Source organism: Malania oleifera, chromosome 2, assembly GCF_029873635.1.
Source record: "Malania oleifera isolate guangnan ecotype guangnan chromosome 2, ASM2987363v1, whole genome shotgun sequence".
Taxonomy (NCBI): Eukaryota; Viridiplantae; Streptophyta; class Magnoliopsida; order Santalales; family Ximeniaceae; genus Malania; species Malania oleifera.
Genome location: NC_080418.1, coordinates 6,526,273 through 6,548,267, shown reverse-complemented (window position 1 = coordinate 6,548,267; position 21,995 = coordinate 6,526,273). Strand labels below are relative to the sequence as shown.

The window sequence follows — 21,995 nt, the reverse complement described above, 5'->3', positions numbered from 1 at the left end:
TCCCATCTAGTGATACCTTTGGCGATCGGTCAGACGAGAAATGCGCCATACTCATTGGTTTCACCAAGAAGTTCCCTCCAAGCTCTGCATATAACTTGCCTTGCTCACAAAACTCCTTGAATTGAGCCAGCGTACTCAATCCCAATGTCTAACATGAGGATCTCTCTCCCGATATGGTTTTCCACCTCAACCACAAGTTAAATTTGACAAACACCTCAGACTTGTGCCACATGAGATACACCAAGACCTTTCATGATAAACCCACGAAATGCATATGTCTATCCCGTGATGCTATCATCACCGATTCTCAAACATCTAAATACATGTTGTCACCCATATGCCCTAACCACATATGCCATAGAACAGTTGACTTAGATTCTAGAGTTGCAGCTCCACCTACAACTGTGAAACCCTGCAATGCATTGATGTTTCTCGCTACCTTTTGTCCTTTCATCACCATCAAGTTGCCTTCACACACGTTCATTTCCCTACTTTCAGACTTGTAACTAGATCTGTTACAATCTAAAGTGTCAAATGAAATTACATTCTTCCTTAGATCCGGTACATGTCTTACATCACATAAGGTTCTCACAACAACATCATACATTTTGATTTTAACATTTCCAATACCAATTATTTTGCATGAAATATCATTTCCCATCAAAACTGAACCAATATTAACTGACCCGTAGGTGTTGAACCATTTTCTATTTGCTGTCATGTGATAAGAGCATTTGGAATCTTGGATCCAAGAATTCGTGAGGCACTCTGAACTCGATGAAACATATAGCATATCATCATCATTGCTCCTTGAGTCTCCTTCCACTATATTTTCAGATTTTGACGAACCCTTAGACATATATCGGCTTTTCAGTTTTCGCTAAATTGCTGCCGGAGAATCCTCATCCATGACGTGATACAACACATTATCAGCCAAATAAAGTCGGATGGTTGATACTGCCTTTGCCCTCAATTTATTCCAACTTGCTTCATCCATGCTTTTCGGTTGAATTACGTGTAAAACCTTCACCATCCCTTGCTGTGCTAAGAGATCCTTCACCCTTCTTTGCCACAAACCGAAATTCCCGGTTCCATCAAACTTGACAACGTCAAATTTCGCAGACGAAGTTACAGAGGCCATCACAACAATGCTTTGATGCCAATTTGTTGTGAAAAAACGAATTGCACAGTGGAATATATATGTAGGATCAAACACACAATGCAACACTTAATGATGAGTAGACACAACAATCCACAACCACAGCAAATATGTGAAAGCAATAACAATAAATACACAAGGAATTACGTGGTTTCGCAATGCCTACATCCACGGGAGCAAACGACAAAGATTCACCATCTTCTTGTCTAAATTACATGAACAATACATCAACCTTGTATAACCAACCTTACATATACATATGAGACAACGTATATATAAAGTTCCCAGAGGTTTTCCCTCCAAACCCCAACCAAATTAACGTCCCCTTATTCAAATTTGAAATCTGCGTTGGGTATCCCAAGCCAAACCGTTGACCGTTATAGGGCTACCATCGACAGCTTGCTCGGTTGCACCCTGATTTCCTTCATGCTTTTCCTTTGTGCATTCTTTCCACTTAGTATGTGAGCCACATATCACAACACCCTATCCCTTTTCATGCTAGAAAGAATAACTAACTCACTCCTCTTTACAGGTGCTCTACTAGACTTGCTTTTCAAATGCCCAAACCATCTAAGCCACTCCTCCCTTACCTTGTTTCCAATTAGTGCTATGCCTAAATTATCATGTATATGCTCATTTCTTACTTTATAATTTAATGTTAAACTATTCATCCACCTTAACATTCGCATCTTAGCAACTTTTATCTTTTGCACATGTTGTTTATTAGTTGCCCAACATTCTAAACTATAAATTGTAGCTGGCCTTTTTATAGCTGTCTTATATAGCTTTCCTTTTAATTTTATGGGTATTTTAAGATCAACACACTTGACGTACTCCTTCATTTTAACCAAATTGTTTTAATCAACTTGTTTTAATTCTACATACTGCATCTTCTTCAATTTCTCCTTCAGCTTGCATAATAGATCTAAGATATCTAAATTTACAAGAGCTATTAATCTCTTGATTATGAAGTTTAATCGTATCTCTATTTTTACTCCTTACAACAACAAAACCAAGCCTTAAGTCCCACAGTAACTAATTCACTCACCCTCACTGGTGCACCATGTGGCCAACGTTGCAAGTGTCCATACCATCCCTTATCTTATCTTCTTTAGGAGTTACGCCTAACTTACAGTGAATATGTTCACTCCTTAATTTATCTTTTAGTGTTATGCCACTCATCCATCTTAGCATTCTTATCCTGACAACTTTTACTTTTTAGATATTCAGTTTCTTCGTCACCCAACATTCAGATCCATATAGCATAACTGGTCTTATAGTCGTCCTATAAAACTTCCCTTTTAATTTTAAGGGTATTCTATGATCACAAAGTACACTTGAAGCACTTCTCCATTTTACGCAACCTGCTTTAACTCTATGCATTACATTATCTTCAATTTCTCCTTCAGCTTGCATAATAGATTCAAGGTATCAAATTCTACAAGTGCTATTTGTTTCTTCATCATCAAGTTTAACTTTGTCTCCAACATTCCTCCTACCAAAACTGAAATTACATTTCATATATTCTGTCTTATTTATGCTTATCTTAAAGAAAAGGAAAGATCTCCTCATCAAATGCAAAGGAAAGATCCATTTTTCTTTTGGGAGAATGCTTGGTTTTAGGAAGCTACATGTTGGCCTTGAGTATTTGTCAGCTAGTACCTAGACTGGAGCAGAAGGTGAAACATAGTTTCCTTTCTTGAATTGTGTTGATAACGATTCTTGGATAGAATAGGGGTTGCGAACTTCTTCTTCTGTTGATGTTATCGGGTAACACTCCTTGTTAATGGGTTGGATGTGAGAACATTCGAACTAATGAAAGAAGGGATTACCCTCAAAGAGGTCATTGGAAGGATTGTTTCTAAATTTGTTGGAAGACTAAGAATTTGGTGGATAAACCTTCAAGATTACAGGCAGTTGCAGATATTGCAAGTGTTGAATCTTGATGTTTTCATATTCATAATCATTGAAGAGTTCTATGGTGCTATCCCTTCTTTCATTAGTTCTGCTGTGCACTAGGCATAGAGCTTAAGGATCTTTATTCCACCTATATCAATGCAAGCGTCCTTCAGAGGTAGTGACTCTTTTCTCCATCTCAACAAGAGGCAGCACACTCAAAGACCAACCCAAACCTAGAGGGTTGAATCAATGGCAGCCTCCATTGCTCAAAAGAACAAGGATAAGCAAAAATTTGGAGAACCAAGTTATCTAGACCAAGAACCATAAATTGGGGTTCTGGAAAAGGAAAACTCTATCTCCAAACTTCTTGCTGAGATGGTTGATCCCTTACAGCCCGAGGAGGCACCAAGATCAACACTTTATTCCAAAGCTTCTTTCCATAATTTTAACCTAGCCTCTACTTTGCCCCTAGTTTTATCAATCAAGACAATATCATTTACAAACAACATATACCATGGAACCTCATTTTGAATGCTCTTACTCAGTTGATTTATCACTAGAGGAAAAAGATAAGGACTCAAAGTAGAACCTTGATGTACACCTACTGTGATTGGAAAATCTCTAGATTCTCCTCTATAGTCCTAAGACTAGTCACTACGCTATCATACATAACCTTAATTACCTCTGTATATCTACTGCACGCTCCCTTTCTAAGACCCACCAAAGAACTTCCCTAGGTACTTTATTATAAGCTTTATTTAGGTCAATAAAAACCATATGTAAATCCCTCTTCTTCTTCCTAAACTTTTCCATTAAACTTCTTAAAAGATAAATAGCTTCTGTTGTTGATCTCCCAGACATAAAACTAAATTGATTTTTTGAAATCTTCGTTTCTAATCTTATTCTATGTTCAATTATCCTTTCCCATAATTTTGTTGTATGACTCATAATCTTAATTTCACCATAGTTATTACAGTTTTGGATATCGCCTTTGTTTTTATGCAAAGGTACTAACGTACTTTTCCTCCATTCTTTTGGCATTTTCTTAGTTTTTATAGTAGTGTTGAATAGATTTGTTTACAAATAATTCCTTTATCCCCTAAACATTTCCAAACTTTAATTGATATTTAATCTAGTCCTATTGATTTGTCACTTTTCATGTTTCTTAATGTCATCTTAACTTCAAGGGCTCTAATTTTGAGAAAAAATCTCCTATTTTTAGTCGTCCACTCATTTGTCACTTTCAAGTTCAATCTTTCATTTTGGTTTTCATTAAAAAACTTATAAAAGTATCACCACCTCTCTTTTTTGTCTTCTTCTCTAATTAAGACATTATCATTCTCGTCCTTTATACATTTTACATCACCTACATCTTTGCATTTTCTTTCTCTAGCTCTACCAAGTTTATAAATGTATTCTCTCCTTCTTTTGTATGTTTAGCTTCACTAATAGTCATTTTTGCATTTTTTCTTGTTTCTTTATATTTTTCAAGATTTTCTAATTTCTACAATTTTTCCATATTTTATACTAATTTCTTTTTGTCTCAATGGATTTTGGACTTCTTGATCCCACCACCAACTTTCTTTACTACCTGAATATCTTCTTTTGGACTCGCCTAAAACCTCTTTTGCTATCTTTACAATAGAATTTTCCATTTTATTTCAAATAGTATTTGCATCAACCTTAACCCCTACCATCCAATCACACTCCTTGTTCATTTTATTGTTGAATTTTACTATATTATCTCCCTTCAAGTTCCACCATCTAATTCTCTTGCGTTGATTAATGCTACTCCTTCTTTTCCACTAACATGTATATCTAATACTAAAACTCGATGCTGAGTTGCCAAACTTTTACCTGGAATAACTTCACAATCCTTACAAGATAGACTATAATAAATCTATTTAGCTTTTATTATACCCACTCTTGAAGGTTATTAAGTGTTCCTCTTTTTATAAAGCAAGTTTCAATATAACCAAATCGTAAGACATGTCAAAATCTAAGATTGTATTACCGGCCTCATATTTATCTCCATATTCATGACCTCCATGTATCCTCTCACAACATATATTATCCTTTCCAACGTGACCATTCAAATAAGCTCCTATGAATGTCTTTTCAGACATTGGTATCTCTTGTATAATACTATCCATATCCTCCTAAAATTGGCTTTTAAGATTTTCTGCTAAGTCTATTTGGGGAGCATACACATTAATGACGTTCACTATCTCGGATCTCCAAGCCTAAAGCTATTCTGATTTTATTGATCTTATCTCTTATTCTTTTAACATCTACTACAACAACAACATCTACTACATTATCTTTTTGGCATTTGTCAACAATAATACCCACCCCATTTTTATCTTTTTCCTACTAGCGTACCACAGTTTAAATCCTGATTTTTTCAATTTCTCTAACTTTCTACCCTACCCATTTTGTCTCTTGAAGACAGATTAAGTTAATTTTCCTTTTGCACATTATTTCCACTATTTCTATACTTTTTCCCGTAAGAGTCCCTATATTCCAAGTTGCTAATCTAATCTTATTTTTTTGTACTAACTTATTAACCCTTTCCCTCTGATACTGACTGGGTCTCTTCCCTTGACGACTTAACCTAAGTGAATTTGGTAAGAATTCATGATTCTCTCTCTCTCTCTCTCTCTCTCTCTTAATGTGTCTTATTTTTTCCTAAAAAGAATTTATTTTTTTTCCTCATGGCAGTCACAATCTTTTTTAAGTAAGGTTCCAATTGATCCGAATCCTTTGAATCAACAATCATCTCTATTCTATAACTTCAAATTTTCAACCAAAAACAAAGAATTATGTCAGAGTTATTACTGTCATAGCATAACTATCATGTAATAGTAGTTCATTCAATGGCTTCAAAGCTTGTTGAAATATTTTCATGAAATCTCAAAGTTGTCTCTAGTTAGTGCTCCATTTTTCTAGTCTTAAATTCTAATTTTGATTCGAAGAAGTTTGAAGCATAAAATCAACTATTGTGACTAATTTCTTGGTTTCATTGTTCAAGGAATGTTATTTTGTTTGCTTTTTAGATTTTGGAAATTCATTTTTATTTTTTGGCAAATAAATTATTTTGTCAGCCTGGGCATTTTTTAGATCTGTCAGCTGAATTGGTATTTCTCTGAGCTCAATGAACTCAATAGAATTTTGTATAGTAGTGTCAACTGTGTCATTCTTTTCTTGTGTAGCTGATGAGAATTTATGAGCTCAAGTCAAACAGTCCCAATATTTTAACTTTATCTTTTTTGTTTAGCTTCCTCTTCTATTGTGGATCATGCTATGCATGAGAATAATGTTGTGAAAGTTGAGTTCCTAACTTTGAATCATTGGGAGGTTTTTGAAATCAGACTGTAAAATCAGATCATAGGATTATAAGGTTCTAATGCTGGAAAATACCATTTAAAAGCTTAAGTGGTGTCAATTCCTAGCATCATTCTAAGGATTTGAACTTTGAAGCAATTTGCAGAGTATAACGGTCCTGGACCTAACTCCAATGAGTGATTGTCCGCTTTGGCCCACTAGCCTCACAAATTTGTCCTATAAAAGGTGCCTCACATAGTTGGAGTCCAAACCATCCTTATAAGTCCAAGATCTCCCTAGTACACATATGATGTGGGATTGTGACAGGCTCTCCCGTCCGATCTCTGACGGCCTCGTCAGAGTGGCTTACACCTCTGTGTAGGATCCACCCACATCATAGTACCCCCGGGGTAGCTCTGATACCAAATGTAATGGTCTTGGACCCAACTCTAGTGAGGTATTGTCTGCTTTGGCCCACTTGCCTCACGAATTTGTTCAATAAAAGGTGCCTCACATAGTTGGAGTCCAAACCATCCTTGTAAGCCCAAGATTTCCTTAGTATACATCCGATGTGGGACCGTGACACAAAACCTAAAACAACATAAAAGCTAGGAGAATTAAATTATTTTTTATGATGCTTTTTAATTGCATGCGTGAATTTTATGGACTGACAATAACATTAAATGAAGAAAAAAGAATTCATATGACCCACACCTCATAGTGAGAGTTACGGATTTGCTCTTTTTATTAAGTTATATTGAATCAAGTGGCAAAAATTTACTCTTTGTTACACCTTACTCTTTAAATAAGGGAGGAAAAATATATAAAGTTTTAATGAAATAAGAGAAGAAAGAAGAATTGATATGTAAGAGTGGGTGAGAGCAAGTTTAAGAGACCTAGGAAGAAAATGGAAAAAAAGCTTTGACTGATGAGAGTGGAAATCAATGCTCTAAGAAGATAAGACCATAAAATAATAAAGGAAATTTGGTATTAATAAAGTGACGTGGAAGAGTTTCTTTCTATGTTGTACCAATAAAAAATATTTCTTTCTGTTCGATTACCACTTTACCTAAAAGTTTAAGCTATTAGGTTGTGGGCCAACAATGTATATCAAGTTTTAACACTCCCCTGCATGTGTAGCCCGACAACACATGGAGAGATAAACATGCAATATAACACCCATGATAGGGAACACAATTTTTTTAAACACCACACAATAAACGCGGTCAACACTAGAACCCAGGACCTTTTGGTAACCAGTTTTGACACCATGTTGAGTAATTGGGTAAAATGGAAGACCTAAAACTCAATGATAGGTCTCTCCCTCTATTTATAATGTGTAAGTATAATAGGAATAACCATAATACCCTTACTAACTTACACTTATTGCTAACAAAACTCTTAACACATAATAAGAATAATGCTATGGAGTACTTTAGTACCCAATTCAGTACTTATATGACTAACTTTGGTATGATCCATTAGTCTTTTTGTGCCCACACTCCACAACAACATGGAGTTGAAGAGTGGGAAAATAGACATATTCTTGAATTCACTCGTACCCTATTGTATCAAATGAATGTCCCCAAAGTCTTTTGGAGTGATGTTGTGCTCACAGCTTGCTCCCTTATCAATAAAATGCCATCTGCTGTCCTTGGTGGTAAAATCCTATATTTAGTTACCTTTCTTAAGGTTCCTTTGTTCTCCCTTCCTCGTATATTTGGTTGTGTCCTTTCTCCATCAGTTATCTCCACGAATGGATATGTTGGATCCTCGTGCGATCAAATGTATTTTTTTTGGGCTATTCCTATACTCAAAAGGGATATCGATGTTATAGTCATACTTTACACTGATTCTTGATCTCTACTGATGTCACCCCTTTGATTCTACACCAAACTACTCTGATTCCTTGAGTTCTGTTGACCTTGATGAGTCCCTTCCTCTGCCTTGCCTTCCAGATCTAAACCTAGTATTTGTGCCTAATCCTCCTACATCTTCATCAAGTTTGAGTCCTTCTCGTCGCTTGAATCATCCCAATTTGTGGGTATACAAACGATGACTTAAGAGGGAAGTGCATCCTCCAGCTTCTACTATTATGCCTTTGGTTCGCTCGTCGGAGGATCTTATTTTTCATGATGTTGATCCTCTAATAGCTGTTCGAAAAGGTAAACCCACTTGTACCCAACATCTGATCTCTAATATTGTATGTTATGATTTCTTGTCACCCTCTTATTCCCGTTTTGTTAGTACTTTGTCTTCTGTTGCTCTTCCAAGATCTATTTTTGAAGCCTTATCCATTTTGGGTGGAGGATGGCAATGGTTGAAGAGATGCGTGCACTACATGATAATGATATTTGGGATTTGGTACCTCTTGGTCCCAATAAGTCTGTGGTTGGTTGTTGCCGAGTGTACAACGTGAAAGTCAATCCTGATGGTTCTGTGGCTCGTTTGAAGGCTCACCTTGTTGCTAAGGGGTATACTCAGGTGTATGGTTTGGATTATTCACACACATTCTCCCTGGTTGCTAAACTTGCCTCAGTACGTTTGTTCATTTCTTTAGCCACCGCTTGTCATTGGCCTCTACATCAGTTAGATGTGAAGAATGCTTTCCTAAATGGTGATCTTCATGAGGAGGTATATATGGAGCAACCCCCTAGGTTTGTTGCTCCGTGGGAGTCAGGATTAGTATGTCGGCTCAAGACATCATTGTATGGATTAAAACAATCTCCAAGAGTATGGTTTGGCCGTTTTAGTGCTGTAGTACTTGAGTTTGGCCTTCATCGATGTGCAGTAGATCACTTTGTATCGTCATACTCCATCGGGCAATATTTTTCTTATTGTATATGTGGATGACATTGTGATCACTGGTGATGATGATCGTGGCATCTATGACCTAAAGCTTTTTCTACGGAGTAAGTTTCAGACCAAAGACTTGGGACCATTAAAGTACTTCTTATCAAGATCTCGCATGGGAACTGTCTTATCATAAAGGAAATATGTTCTTGATCTTTTAGATGAGTCGGAGTTGTTGGGATCCAAACCTATTGATACACCCATGGATCCCAACAATAAGTTAATGCCCGATATGGGTGATTTGGTGCCTAACCCAGGTTGATACCGGAGACTTGTTGGAAAGTTGAATTATCTCATAGTCACTTGACCAGATATATCCTTCACAACAAGTGTTGTGAGTTAGTTTCTTGATTCCTCGAGAACAAGTCATTGGGATGTAGTAATTTGCATTTTGAGATATTCAAAGGTGCACTAGGGAGAGGTCTCTTATATTAGGATCAGGGCCACACTTATATTCAGGGATATATAGATGCAGATTGGGTCGGATCACCTTCCGATCGAAGATCCACAACCGGGTATTATATCTTTGTCGGTGATAATTTGGTGTCTTGGAAAAGTACGAAACAAACTGTGGTTGCTAGGTCGAGAGTGCTGCGTCAGAGTATAGGGCTATGACGCACACTACATGTGAACTTGTTTGGCTAAAGAATATGTTGAAAGAACTAGGTTTTCCACATTCTCAACCTATGGAGTTGATGTGTGATAATCGAGCTGCTATTCATTTGCCTCCAACCCTATTTACCATGAGCGGACACAGCACATTGAAGTTGATTGCCACTTTATTTGAGAGAAACTTGTACAGAAGCTCATTACGATAACTCATGAAGTTTGAGTTTCAGCTTACTGATTTGTTCACTAAAGCCTTAGGAGTTGCTCGTGTGAAATTCATTTGTAGCAAGTATCATATGCTCCAGCTTGAGGGGAAGTGTTAATGGTTATTTAGTCTTTTAGCATTATTATTATGTGTTGAGTTTGTTAGTAATAAGTGTGAGTTACTAAGGGTATTATGGTCATTCCAATTATCGTATTGTACTTACATATATTATAAATAGAGGGAGAGACCTATCATTTGCCTTCAAGAAACTAAGTGGGTGGGAGAGAAAGTTAGAGAAATCGATTAATCAGGATTTAAACTTTGGTACACTGGAAAAGAAAAACATAAGAATGGAGTAGGCATTATTATAGACAAAAACTTAAAAATAGCGTTGTGGATGTAACTAGAGTAAATGATAGAATTATAAAAATCAAGATGGTATTAGGACAAGAGATAATAAATATCATTAGTGCTTATGCTCCTCAAGTTGGCTTAGTAGAAAATCTTAAGAGGCAATTTTGGGAAGATATGGATAGCATTATACAAGGCATACTAGGGACTGAGAAAATATTTATTAAAGGAGATCTGAATGGACACGTTGGAAGAGATAATAAAAATTATGAGAGGATACGTAGAGGGTATGAATATGGAGGCAAAAATGAGTCTGGGGGAGATGATTTTAGACTTTGCTATGTCATATGATTTTAGTATAATGAATACTTGCTTTAAGAAGAGAGAAGAACACTTAATAACCTTTAAAAGTGGACAAAATAGAAGTCAAATAGTTTTTTTTTTTAACTAGGAGGATAGATCGTGTATCGTGCAAGGATTGTAAAGTTATTCCAAGTGAAAGCCTAACCACACAACATAGAGTCTTAGTGTTAAATATCTGTATTAAAAATAGAAGAAAAAGGATAAAATAAGCCAGTATAGGAGAACTAGATGGTGGAACCTAAAAGGAGAAAATATAATAAAATTTAAAGATAAAATGATCAAAGATGGGGATTGGACCATAGAGGATGGGATAGGTACAAATACTCTTTGGGATAGATTAGCTAGCTCTTTTAAAAAGATAGCAAAAGTGATTTTAGGTGAATCAAGGGGAAGATTCTTGAATAGAAAAGAGAGTTGGTGGTGGGACAAAGATGTACAAAAAATCATAAAGACAAAAAAGAATTTGGTATAAAACATGGCAAAAATGTAGAAACAGAGATAACTTTGAAAAATATAAAGAGGCAAGAAAAGATGCAAAAAGGGCCGTTAGTGAAGCTAAATATAGATCTTTTAATAGTTTGTATGATAGATTAGGTACAAAAGAAGGGGAAAAAGATATATTTAAACTTGTTAAAGCTAGAGAAAGGAAGAGCAAGGACTTAGGAAATGTAAAATGTATAAAAAGTGAGGATGATATTGCCTTGGTTAAGGACGAAGATATTAAAGAAAGATGGCGAAGTTATTTTAGTAAGTTGTTTAACGAAAACCAAATAGAAGGCTTAAACTTAGAATTGTCAAATGAGGAAAAGACAAAAAGTATATGATTTATTCGCAAAATTAGAGTTAACGAAGTTAAGTTTGCACTAAAAAAGATGAAAAATGGGAAAGTTATGGGACTAGATAACATCCCAATTGAAGTTTGGAAATGCTTGGGTGATAACGGAATTGTATGGTTAACTAATTTATTTAATACAATTGTAAAAACTAAGAAAATGCTAGATGAATGGAGGAAAAATACTTTAATACCTATATGCAAAAATAAAGGAGATATTCAAAATTGTAATAATTATCGTGGAATTAAACTTATGAGTCATACAATGAAACTATGGGAAAGGGTAGTTGAACAAAGATTAAGGTTAGAAACGAAGATCTCAGAAAATCAATTTGGTTTTATGCCTGGGAGATCTACCACAGAAGTTATTTATCTTTTAAGAAGATTAATGGAAAAGTTTAGGGAAAAGAAGAGGGACTTGCATATGATATTTATTGACCTTGAGAAAGCATATGATAGGATACTTAGGGAAGTTCTATGGTGGGTTTTAGAAAAAAAGGGTGTATGTTGTAGGTATGCTGATGTCATTAAGGATATGTAGGATGGAGTAATGACTAGTGTAAGGACTATAGATGGAGAGACTAGAGAATTTCCAATTACCGTAGGTGGACATCAAAGATCTGCTTTGAGTCCTTATTATTTTGCTTTAGTGATGGATCAATTGACTAGAGTATTCAAAAGGAGGTTCCATGGTGTATATTGTTTACAGATGATATTGTATTAATTGACGAAACTAGGGACGAAGTAGAGGTTGAGTTAGAATTATGGAGAGAAACTTTGGAATCTAGAGGCTTTAGGATAAGTAGAAATAAAACAGAGTATATGAAATATAATTTTAGTAATGATAGAAGGAATATTGGAGATAAAGTTAAACTTGATGATGAAGAAATAAATAACACTTGTAGATTTTGATACCTTGGATTTATTATGCAAGCTGAAGGAGAAATTGAAGATGATGTAATGTATAGAGTTAAAGCAAGTTGGGTAAAATGGAAAAGTGTTTCAAGTGTGCTATGTGATCGTGGAATACCCTTAAAATTGAAAGGGAAGTTTTATAGGACCGCTGTAAGACCAGCTATGCTATATGGATCGGAATGTTGGGCAATGAAGAAACATAATATCCAAAAAGTAAAAGTTGTTGAGATGAGAATGTTTATATGGATGAGTGGTATAACATTAAAAGATAAATTAAGGAAGGAACATATTTGTGGTAAGTTAGGTGTAGCTCCTATAGAAGATAAGATTAGGGAGGGACGACTCAGATGGTATGGACACTTGCTGTAACGACCCGACCCTTTACACGGACCCAGGTGGCTACCGAACATACGAAATACCTGTATCTAATAAACATGCACGAACAACCCGCCCTAACCCGGGACATACGGGTATAAATCATACATAATTTCGATGTAAATGTCGCGGAAAAACATAAACATCCATTGGGATTTCTATTAGTCTTATACCAGAGTTTACTAATACATCTACAATTACATAAAACCAGACATAGAATAAATCTTGTTATTACAACCCTCCAAAAAGGACTTTCATCTAGGTTTAATACAAGATTCAAATGCTTACGTAAGCTAACCAAAAATAATCTCCCCAGTCCCTTTAGCTACTAGGATCGACGTACTGATGGACTTGAAAACAAAGGTTGTATAATAGGGTGAGACACCTCTCAGTAAGGAAGAAAGTGTTACAACAGTGTGTGACTGCATATATGCACATTTTCATACAAACTCATACGTTTGAAACATTTGTTTATAATACTGTATCGTATAACATTTATCTGCACATCAAGTATTTAAATCATGCATATGAATATTAGAACAACTACTAGCTTGTCATAGATGTTTTGCCTATTTACCCCGTGGCACGGGTTGTGCACTGATATCTCCAACAATGCCCTATTTGTGCATGCATATGTCAAGTATCTATATATAGTCCGACTGCCCCCATCTGGTTTATTAAGTCTCCAGTGGTTTCATTACTCCTGCTAGCCGACCATCTATGTACCCAAACTGATTTTAAACATGAATGGTTGCACTGTACCCTTCCAGCTGAGGAATATCCCTGCCATTGGGAGTATCTTTCAACTCCATTAATGAAGCTTTTTCAACTTCTTACATTGGAGTATCTTTCAACTACTATTACTGGAATATCTTTCAACTCCTTTAGTAGCAAACTGTGGTTCCATTTATCATATATACAATTTATAACAAAATATAGTAACCTGCGTAATAATCCCATTGGGTTCAAACCGGCGCCTATCCACTCGGTTTACCCCTTTTCACAAATACAGCTCGGTGTATCATCGACCTCTATTTTCCACATACTCAGTATAACAAATTGAAACTCCGTTCCCATAATCTATATCAATAGTATAGAAAATTCATACATTTCCATTTCAACATATATCACACGAGTTTAGTCTAAAAATCCGCTAAATGATATAAATTCAGTAAACATCATTTGAAAGGAAAAGTAAAGGATTCATGCATCTCCTATTACAATATAAATGCAAATAAGTGATTTTCGTAAGATTTGGATATCATACGCCAAAATCCTCGTTTTTACCAAAAATAGTAAAATAGTAAAACCGGCATTTCTACTCGGTAGAATTTAGCAACTAAGCAGGTAAAATCATACATATAAGTATAAACTAGCTTTTTAGTGGTTTAGTTTTCCAAAAATGACTGTTGTAATCAAATTCCCCTTACCTTAAACTCGAAACGAAACTATGTTTGGAAATGATCCAAACTGACAACCTAGAATCCCGAAAACCTAAAATCACAAAACATAATCTTACTATATTTTCTACTACTATCCAAATATCCAATCAAAACTAAGATCAGATCCCTACCTCGATTTTTGGGAAAGACACAAAAATCTCCGAAACGATGATCCGATCCGCTAAAATTGTAGAGTTTCCTCTTCTAATCCACGCAGTACCCTCCGTTTTTGGAAACGGACGACGAACGGCGAAGGATCTTAGAGAGAGAGAGAGAGAGAGAGAATGAGAGAATTTATAGAATAAAACCTAATATAGCCTTTAAGTAATCTAAATAAATATCTCCTCCAAGATATTTATATACAAATATCTCAAAATATCTCCTTTCAAAATATCTTCTCCAAAATATCTCCTCCAAAATATCTCTTTATTTATTTATTTATTTATTATTCATTATTTATTATTTATTATTTATTATTATTATTATTATTATTATTTTTTTTTTTTCGGGGTCGGGATACTACACTTGCAACGTAGGCTAGATAGTGCACTTGGGAGGAAGAGTGACTTAGTTATTGTGGGGGGCGGTAGAAGGGGTAGGGCGTTGGGGTAGACGTAAAATAACTTGGGAGGAGATAGTAAGGATTTAATATCCTTGAATCTATCAAAAGAAATGGTCCATGATCGCATAAATTGGCGGAAAAGGATTCATATAGCCGGCCCCACTTAGTGGGACTAAGGCTTGGTTTTGTTGTTGTTGTAGACCTGTCATTGAGTTTAGGCTTTCCATTTTACCTAATTACTCGACACTTTCTATGCTGTACCAATAAATAAGAGCTATTAAAGCAAGATCAAATTGGGAGTTGGTGGGGAAGCAATATTCTACAACATATGTAGGATTGTGCGATCACGAAGAATCCATGATCCTAGGATTGAAATTGGTACCTGTTAGGGATCTTACCCTCAAGACAGATTTTTAGTTGGAGCTTTTTTGATTTTTGGATTGTTTATAAAATCTGAATTAGAACTTAATAGCATTGCTTGACAGAGGGTTAACTCTCATTGCTCTCATATTAATAGAGCAGCCGCTGTTGTCATTCATATTGGTTTTCCAGGATTTGTTTGGTTACCTAACAAGCTTGAATTGAGTTACCGATAAATAGAAATAGGCTTGGTACACACACACAACCTTGCGCAAGAGGGGGTTCCTACTAAAGTTGGGTCTGGAGAGAGGTTTGCAGCCTTAATCTGGCATGTAGAGGTTGTTTCTGCTGCTTTGAACTCACATTGCCAAGCTGTAACAGAGGAATATCATCATTGCATTAATGCATCTGGTAGAGGTATGGTAGATATTTTTATATATATTTTTGATATTACTATGCTTGGTATTTCAAGTTTTCGACAAATATTATATCAGCTTTGATATATTACCAGCTAGATTGGCGTCATTGAGATTCTTATAATCGTATTCTTGTTTTTATTTTTTATTATTATTTTTTGAGTTTTGTAAAGTGCATAAGGGTTTTCTTGGTGGAAAAATGAAGATGGTGGAACGTGAATAAAGATTGAATAAAATATAAGGAACTAAAGTGCATAAGGGGTGTCTTGGTGGCAAAATGAAGATGGTGAACATGAATAAATATTGAATAAAATTTGAAGGAACTGACTGTCCCATATCCCTTTCTTACCTCTTTGGTCTTTACATCTCTCACTTTTTTACCTTTCTTCTCTTGGGTCTTAACTCCTCATCTTTTACCTTTATTTTCCACGAATGTTGGACTATGTAAGACCTGTAGCCAGGAGAAACTTAAAAGAAGGGTATATATATATATATATATATATATATATATGTATGTATGTGTGTGTGTGTGAATATATTTATATATACACATACAAATCAATTATCTCATACTGCTTTGGGTTGAAAGTTTATCATAAACTTTGTGGTCAAATGACACTTCTCTGATACAGCCTTAACATGCTTCTGACACTCGGGCATATTTTAGTTTCTGGACATGTGTAAGACATGGCAAATCTTAAGTGTCTGACACTTTGTAATTTGCATCGCAATACCCAAAAAGGAAAAAAAAACTTGAAGAATCTGAAAATCAATCAGACTATATTCATCAACATCATATGCAATTCAATTATACTTGATTGAAGGAGCATATTTCGATTAAAGATGTGTTAAGCAGTCATACAAAAAATATACATGTTTTTTTTTTCGAATCTCCATATCCTTGCCATGTCATGTCTTTAATTTTTAACATTTGATTTGTCAATGTTTCAGACACGTGTCGTATCAGACACTTCTCTCCTGACTCTCCTCCATGTCCATTCTTCATAGCTGTTTTTGAGATATTTTTAAAAATTGACTGATGACCAGGCCCCTTTAACAATTGGATGGGGCCAAATTTGGTTAGCAGATCAGGAGGTGAACAGTTAATCCTGCAGTTTTGCATTATTTTGGACCTTACAATAATTTCATCAAACTGAATGACTTGTAGGGAATAGTGGAGCATGTTTGTACAGACTTATGCACATACGCTAAATGCTAGTTAGTTTATTGGAATTTGGACCTATTAGTATAGTCTGTAGGGATTGGTACTACTGACTTGGAATCAAAGCCAACCCTCACTATGGATTCATTTGGGGGGGTTGGATAGGAAAAAAAGTTAGAAAATTTTGTTATATTTATTTTTTTGTACTATTACTTAATACTATTACTTATTGGTTGCAATGAAATCTTTCAGAATTGAATTTTGCTTGAGCAACTTCTATTTTGTTTACTCCTTTCTTTGCTTTGAATTAATTAACTCTTGCTAAATTAACGTGATGTTTATTAAGTTGATATGTTAAGAAAAGCATATTATTTGTCTTAATTCCATCCACTGTATGAAAACTATGCTCATTTGTTTGTTTTAGACAAGTGGGAATATTACGTACAATGGCCATATGCTCGATGAATTTTGCGTTCAAAGGACATCTGCTTACATAAGCCAAACAGATAATCATATTGCAGAACTAACTGTACGAGAAACATTGGATTTTGCTGCTAGATGTCAAGGTGCAAGTGAAGGCTTTGCAGGTTTGTTTACTTTCTAGTTTAGCACCAAAGAAAGACTTTGTTTGATTTGGTTGCAATTTATTTTATATTTTAATTTTTTAAAATTTTGATTATTTTTTGGTTTCTATTATCGCTTAAGATATTGTGATTAGGTATCATCATGGGTGTTAGATTACCATTTTTACCTTACCGCTCCGTTTGGCAACATGGATTTTGAGCCTTGGGTTTGGATTTGTATGAATTTGAATAAAATTCAATGCAAAAATTGTATTATATTTTGTCCAAACCCACCACAAATCCAAATCCAAGGCCTTTCCCAAAATTTTATTACATTTTGTCGAAATATACACAAATCCAAATCCAAGGTCTTTCCCAAACACAAGGTAAAAATAGAAGTTGTTAGGTTGTGTGTGAACAATGTATATCAAGCCTTAACACTAAGTGCACATGCATCCTGATTGCAGGTGGAGAGAGAAAGAAATGATAATAACGGCCATTATAGGGAATAAGATAATCTTTAACAACCAAACAAGTAATGCTGGCAACAAGACTAGAAGTCAACAACCCATGACCTCTTGCCTACTATGGCTTTTATACCGCGTTAGATTACCACTTTACCAAAGAGCTGAAGCTGTTAGGTTGTGGGGCAACAATGCATATCAAGGCTTAATAATGGATCATTAATAATTATTTTTCCTCTTGTTAGTGTTGGCTTATGGCCTAGCATGATATATGCCCTTCCTTTTTGGGCGTGTCAATAGTTTATCTTTCATTTCCTTTGTATGGCATGCTTTAATAATAATTTCTTAATAAAATGCATTATTTAATTTATTTTAAATGTTCGTTTTTCCCTTTTATTTTTCAATTTCCTAGACCGAATTTTTTATCTTTTTTGTGATTCTTAGTATTATATTCCCTCTCCTCTCCCTGTGGTAGAGATGCATTTTTGACTCAATTTATTTCCTCAAGTTTTTAATCCCATGATTTGAAGTTGTTTATAAAATTTATTTTCACTGGTGGATGATGATAGCAATGCTTGTCAAAATGTCAACAATTTGGTGTTTTAGACTAATAAAAATACATATGAGTGAAAGCTATTAACTTTTCTATTGATTGATATGAGATTTTGATTTTGCATGCTTACTTGCTGACTATTAAATTCCTTTTTTTGATTCATCGTTATTTGCAGGTTATATGAAGGAGCTTGCCCGTTTAGAGAAGGAAAGAAACATTCGTCCAAGTCCAGAAATTGATGCTTTTATGAAGGTTACTATTTTAATCTAATTAACTTCGTTCCCTTCTCTCTCTGTGTCTAATATGTTCTTGAAACAAATTCTGTTTCACAGGCATCATCTGTCAGTGGTAAAAAGCATAGCGTTTCAACGGATTATATCTTAAAAGTTCTTGGTCTTGATGTGTGCGCTGACACAAAAGTTGGTAATGATATGCTAAGGGGTGTTTCAGGTGGTCAAAGAAAAAGAGTTACTTCTGGTCTCTCTCTCTCTCTCTCTCTCTCTCTCTCTCTCTCTCTATCTCTCTCTCTCTCTCTCTCTCTCCATTATTACGTATTGTCATTGTTATGCCGTGCACAATTATTTTACAAGTTTAGCATGGGCAAGCTATGTTTCTTCGTCTTAGTGTAATTTATACCATTGTGGATGCTGCATTCTATAATGACGATGTTTGTTTCTGGTTGTACTTTGTACCTCTTTTCTAAACATTGATGTCAATGAAAATGTCAAAACTTTCAAAAGGGGATGTCAACTGACATATTGATGTCATTGTGGAGAAAAATAATGATAATTGTGAAAAATGTTCATATCATATGTAAGACTTAAGAGACCAACATTGTAATTTGTAGAATGTTATGCATGGAATATGAAAGCAATGTGCAATATATGAATGTGATGTACAATGAAAGTATGATATGGCCTTTATCAAAGTGTATCTGTTTTTCTTGAATTTATTATGATATGGCCTTTATCAAAGTGTATCTGTTTTTTTTGAATTTATTCTGTTCCTCGTGTATTTTCAGTTGTAAGTTTCATGAGTGAATATGCCAGTGTTTTCTCAAATCTTCTTGGGGACCTGAAATTTAGTCAAAAAAAGAAGGGCTTATTTGGATGCTCTTCCAAAATGATTACAAATCAATATGATTGCTCTTATTGGGAAAATTGCTCAGGCAGTACAGCTATACCAAAAGAACGAAGGATGAAAGTATTTGTCCAAAAAGGAATAAATTTTAGTGACTAAATTATCATTGTATTGACAACTTAGGTTGGCCAAATCTATGTGGGATCTTGTAGAACTTAAAATGCACTGCATGTTTTTCATATGATTTATTTTTATACAGTTTTGGATTATTTTTTTAATTTTTATTTTTTTCATTAGATAATATTCCATGGACCACGAGGGTCATATTTATCTGCTGTAATTCCTGCAGGTTGTATCTCTGCTTCGTACATGTTTGACCGCTCTTTTGTGTAGAGGCTTGATATACATTTTTGGCCCATGACCTAATGGTTTATATGCTCATGAGTTACCTATTTAAATCAACATGACCAGTTGATTATTGATACCATAGATTATTCAATCTATGATGATTTTTTTAAGGTAGAGTGGTAATCCAATTGAGTTTGAATTTCATATGCATATGCCCTTATGTTATCCATGAGTTCTCTTTCTAGCTTAGTTTACAACAGGTGGTGTTTTCCATAGTGGACATTTGGGACTTTGCTCCCTTTGAAGATACTCATCATGTTTCTGCTTGATTGATGTGCGGTGGGGCTGTTGGGAAGTTAAGAGTAAAACAAAAATATGGGGTGCAATTTTGTTGAAAAATGTTAAAGCTTGATATGCATTGTTGGTCCACAACCTAACAGTTTAAATTTTTAGGTAAAGTGGTCTCTAACATGGTATCGGAGTTGGTTATCAGGAGGTCACGGGTTCTAGTCTTGTTGCCTATGTTTATCCTGTGGTGTTTAAAAATTATTATATTTCTTGTAGTGGGTGTTATTTATTGTGTGTTTATCTCTCTACGTGCTATCAGGATGCCATGAGGTCATGGGTTCTAGTCTTGTTGCGTGCGTTTATTGTGTGGTGTTTAAAAAATTATTATATTCCTTGTAATTGGTGTTATTTATTGTGTGTTTATCTCTCCATGTGCTATTGGCTGCACGTGCAGGGAGTGTTAAAGCTTCATATACATTGTTGGCCCACAACGTAACAGCTTAAGCTTTTAGGTGAAGTGGTATTCTAGCAAGAAATAAAGAGTAGACTAAGACACAGGTGCTTGTGTTTAGTTGATTTATAGGTTTTGGATGGATTTTGAGTTTTGCTGATGTTCATCTTGCATAGATGGTATTATTCAATAAGTTTAGATTGGTTCTGTTATGATATTACATCAAATATTGACTATTGTTGGTCTTGTCCAAGTATAGGAGAAATGATTGTTGGACCAAGGAAAACACTTTTCATGGATGAAATATCTACTGGACTTGATAGCTCCACGACGTACCAAATTGTGAAATGCATACGGAATTTTGTTCACCTAATGGAGGGAACTGTATTAATGGCTCTTCTTCAGCCTGCACCAGAGACTTTTGATCTGTTTGATGATTTGGTGCTGTTATCAGAAGGACACGTTGTGTATCACGGCCCTCGAGAAGAAGTGTTAAAATTTTTTGAGTCACTAGGGTTCCGGTTGCCTCCTCGTAAGGGGGTTGCAGATTTTCTTCAAGAGGTAATTTATTTTATTGGGGATATTTTCATGTTTTCTAAGGTCCTCCTTAACTTATTGAATTATCAGGTGACTTCCATAAAAGATCAACCGCAGTACTGGGCTGATCCTTCAAAACCATATGTTTTCCTTCCAGTTTCAAGAATTTCAGAAGCATTCAAAAATTCTAAATATGGAAGATCAGTGGAGTCTGTTCTTTCTGATCCATTTGATAAATCTAAGAGTCATCCTTTTGCCTTGTTTAAGACGAATTTTGCTATATCAAAAAGGGAGATTTTTGGGGCATGCTTTGCAAGAGAACTGCTGTTGATCAGCAGGCATCATTTTCTTTATATTTTTAGGACATGCCAGGTATGGCTAACTCGCCCATTAATGTTTCTTAAATTTTCTTTTAAATTTAGGATTTTAAAAGATTATGTATTTTGTAGAGGTATCTTCTCAGCTTCCATGGTAACTGATTAATTGTACATTTGTAGTATTACTGTGTCACATGGATTTTACTTTTCTTCTTGTTGTGCTTCTCTTTATAATATTAATTTATTGTAGTCTTTTTTTTTTTTTTTTGTAGTATTACTCTTTATAAGTGTACATTTGTAATATTCTATTTATTTATTTTTAATATTATAATTTTTTTTTAATTAAATTTCATGGCAACTAATTCAATACTCTCGTTGTGTCAGAAATGCAGTATTGAATTAAACTGTTTGCTTAATTAAAATAAGTTAGCACGTGATTCTCTTGTCACAAAATTGATTTCTTTCTGTTGTGTACAAAGTTCAAACATAATTGAATGTGTTAGTATCTTTTTAATTCTGTTAGAAAAACCAACATTGTTGAAGGGTTGCTTTTTGAACCACTGCAAC

The 21,995-nt window shown here is 34.9% G+C and overlaps 1 protein-coding gene across 3 annotated transcripts in view; it reads left to right on the top strand.

The window, feature by feature from the left end:
* Positions 1 to 21,995, top strand: part of LOC131149607 (ABC transporter G family member 31) — an 83,009-nt gene that overhangs the window by 9,267 nt on the left and 51,747 nt on the right. For all 3 annotated transcript variants that reach the window (XM_058100211.1, XM_058100210.1, XM_058100212.1), the window contains 5 exons: positions 17,252 to 17,414; positions 18,583 to 18,659; positions 18,740 to 18,884; positions 20,834 to 21,135; positions 21,202 to 21,483. In XM_058100211.1, the coding sequence (XP_057956194.1) occupies positions 17,252 to 17,414; positions 18,583 to 18,659; positions 18,740 to 18,884; positions 20,834 to 21,135; positions 21,202 to 21,483 (969 nt within the window). The remainder of the gene's footprint in view (positions 1 to 17,251; positions 17,415 to 18,582; positions 18,660 to 18,739; positions 18,885 to 20,833; positions 21,136 to 21,201; positions 21,484 to 21,995) is intronic.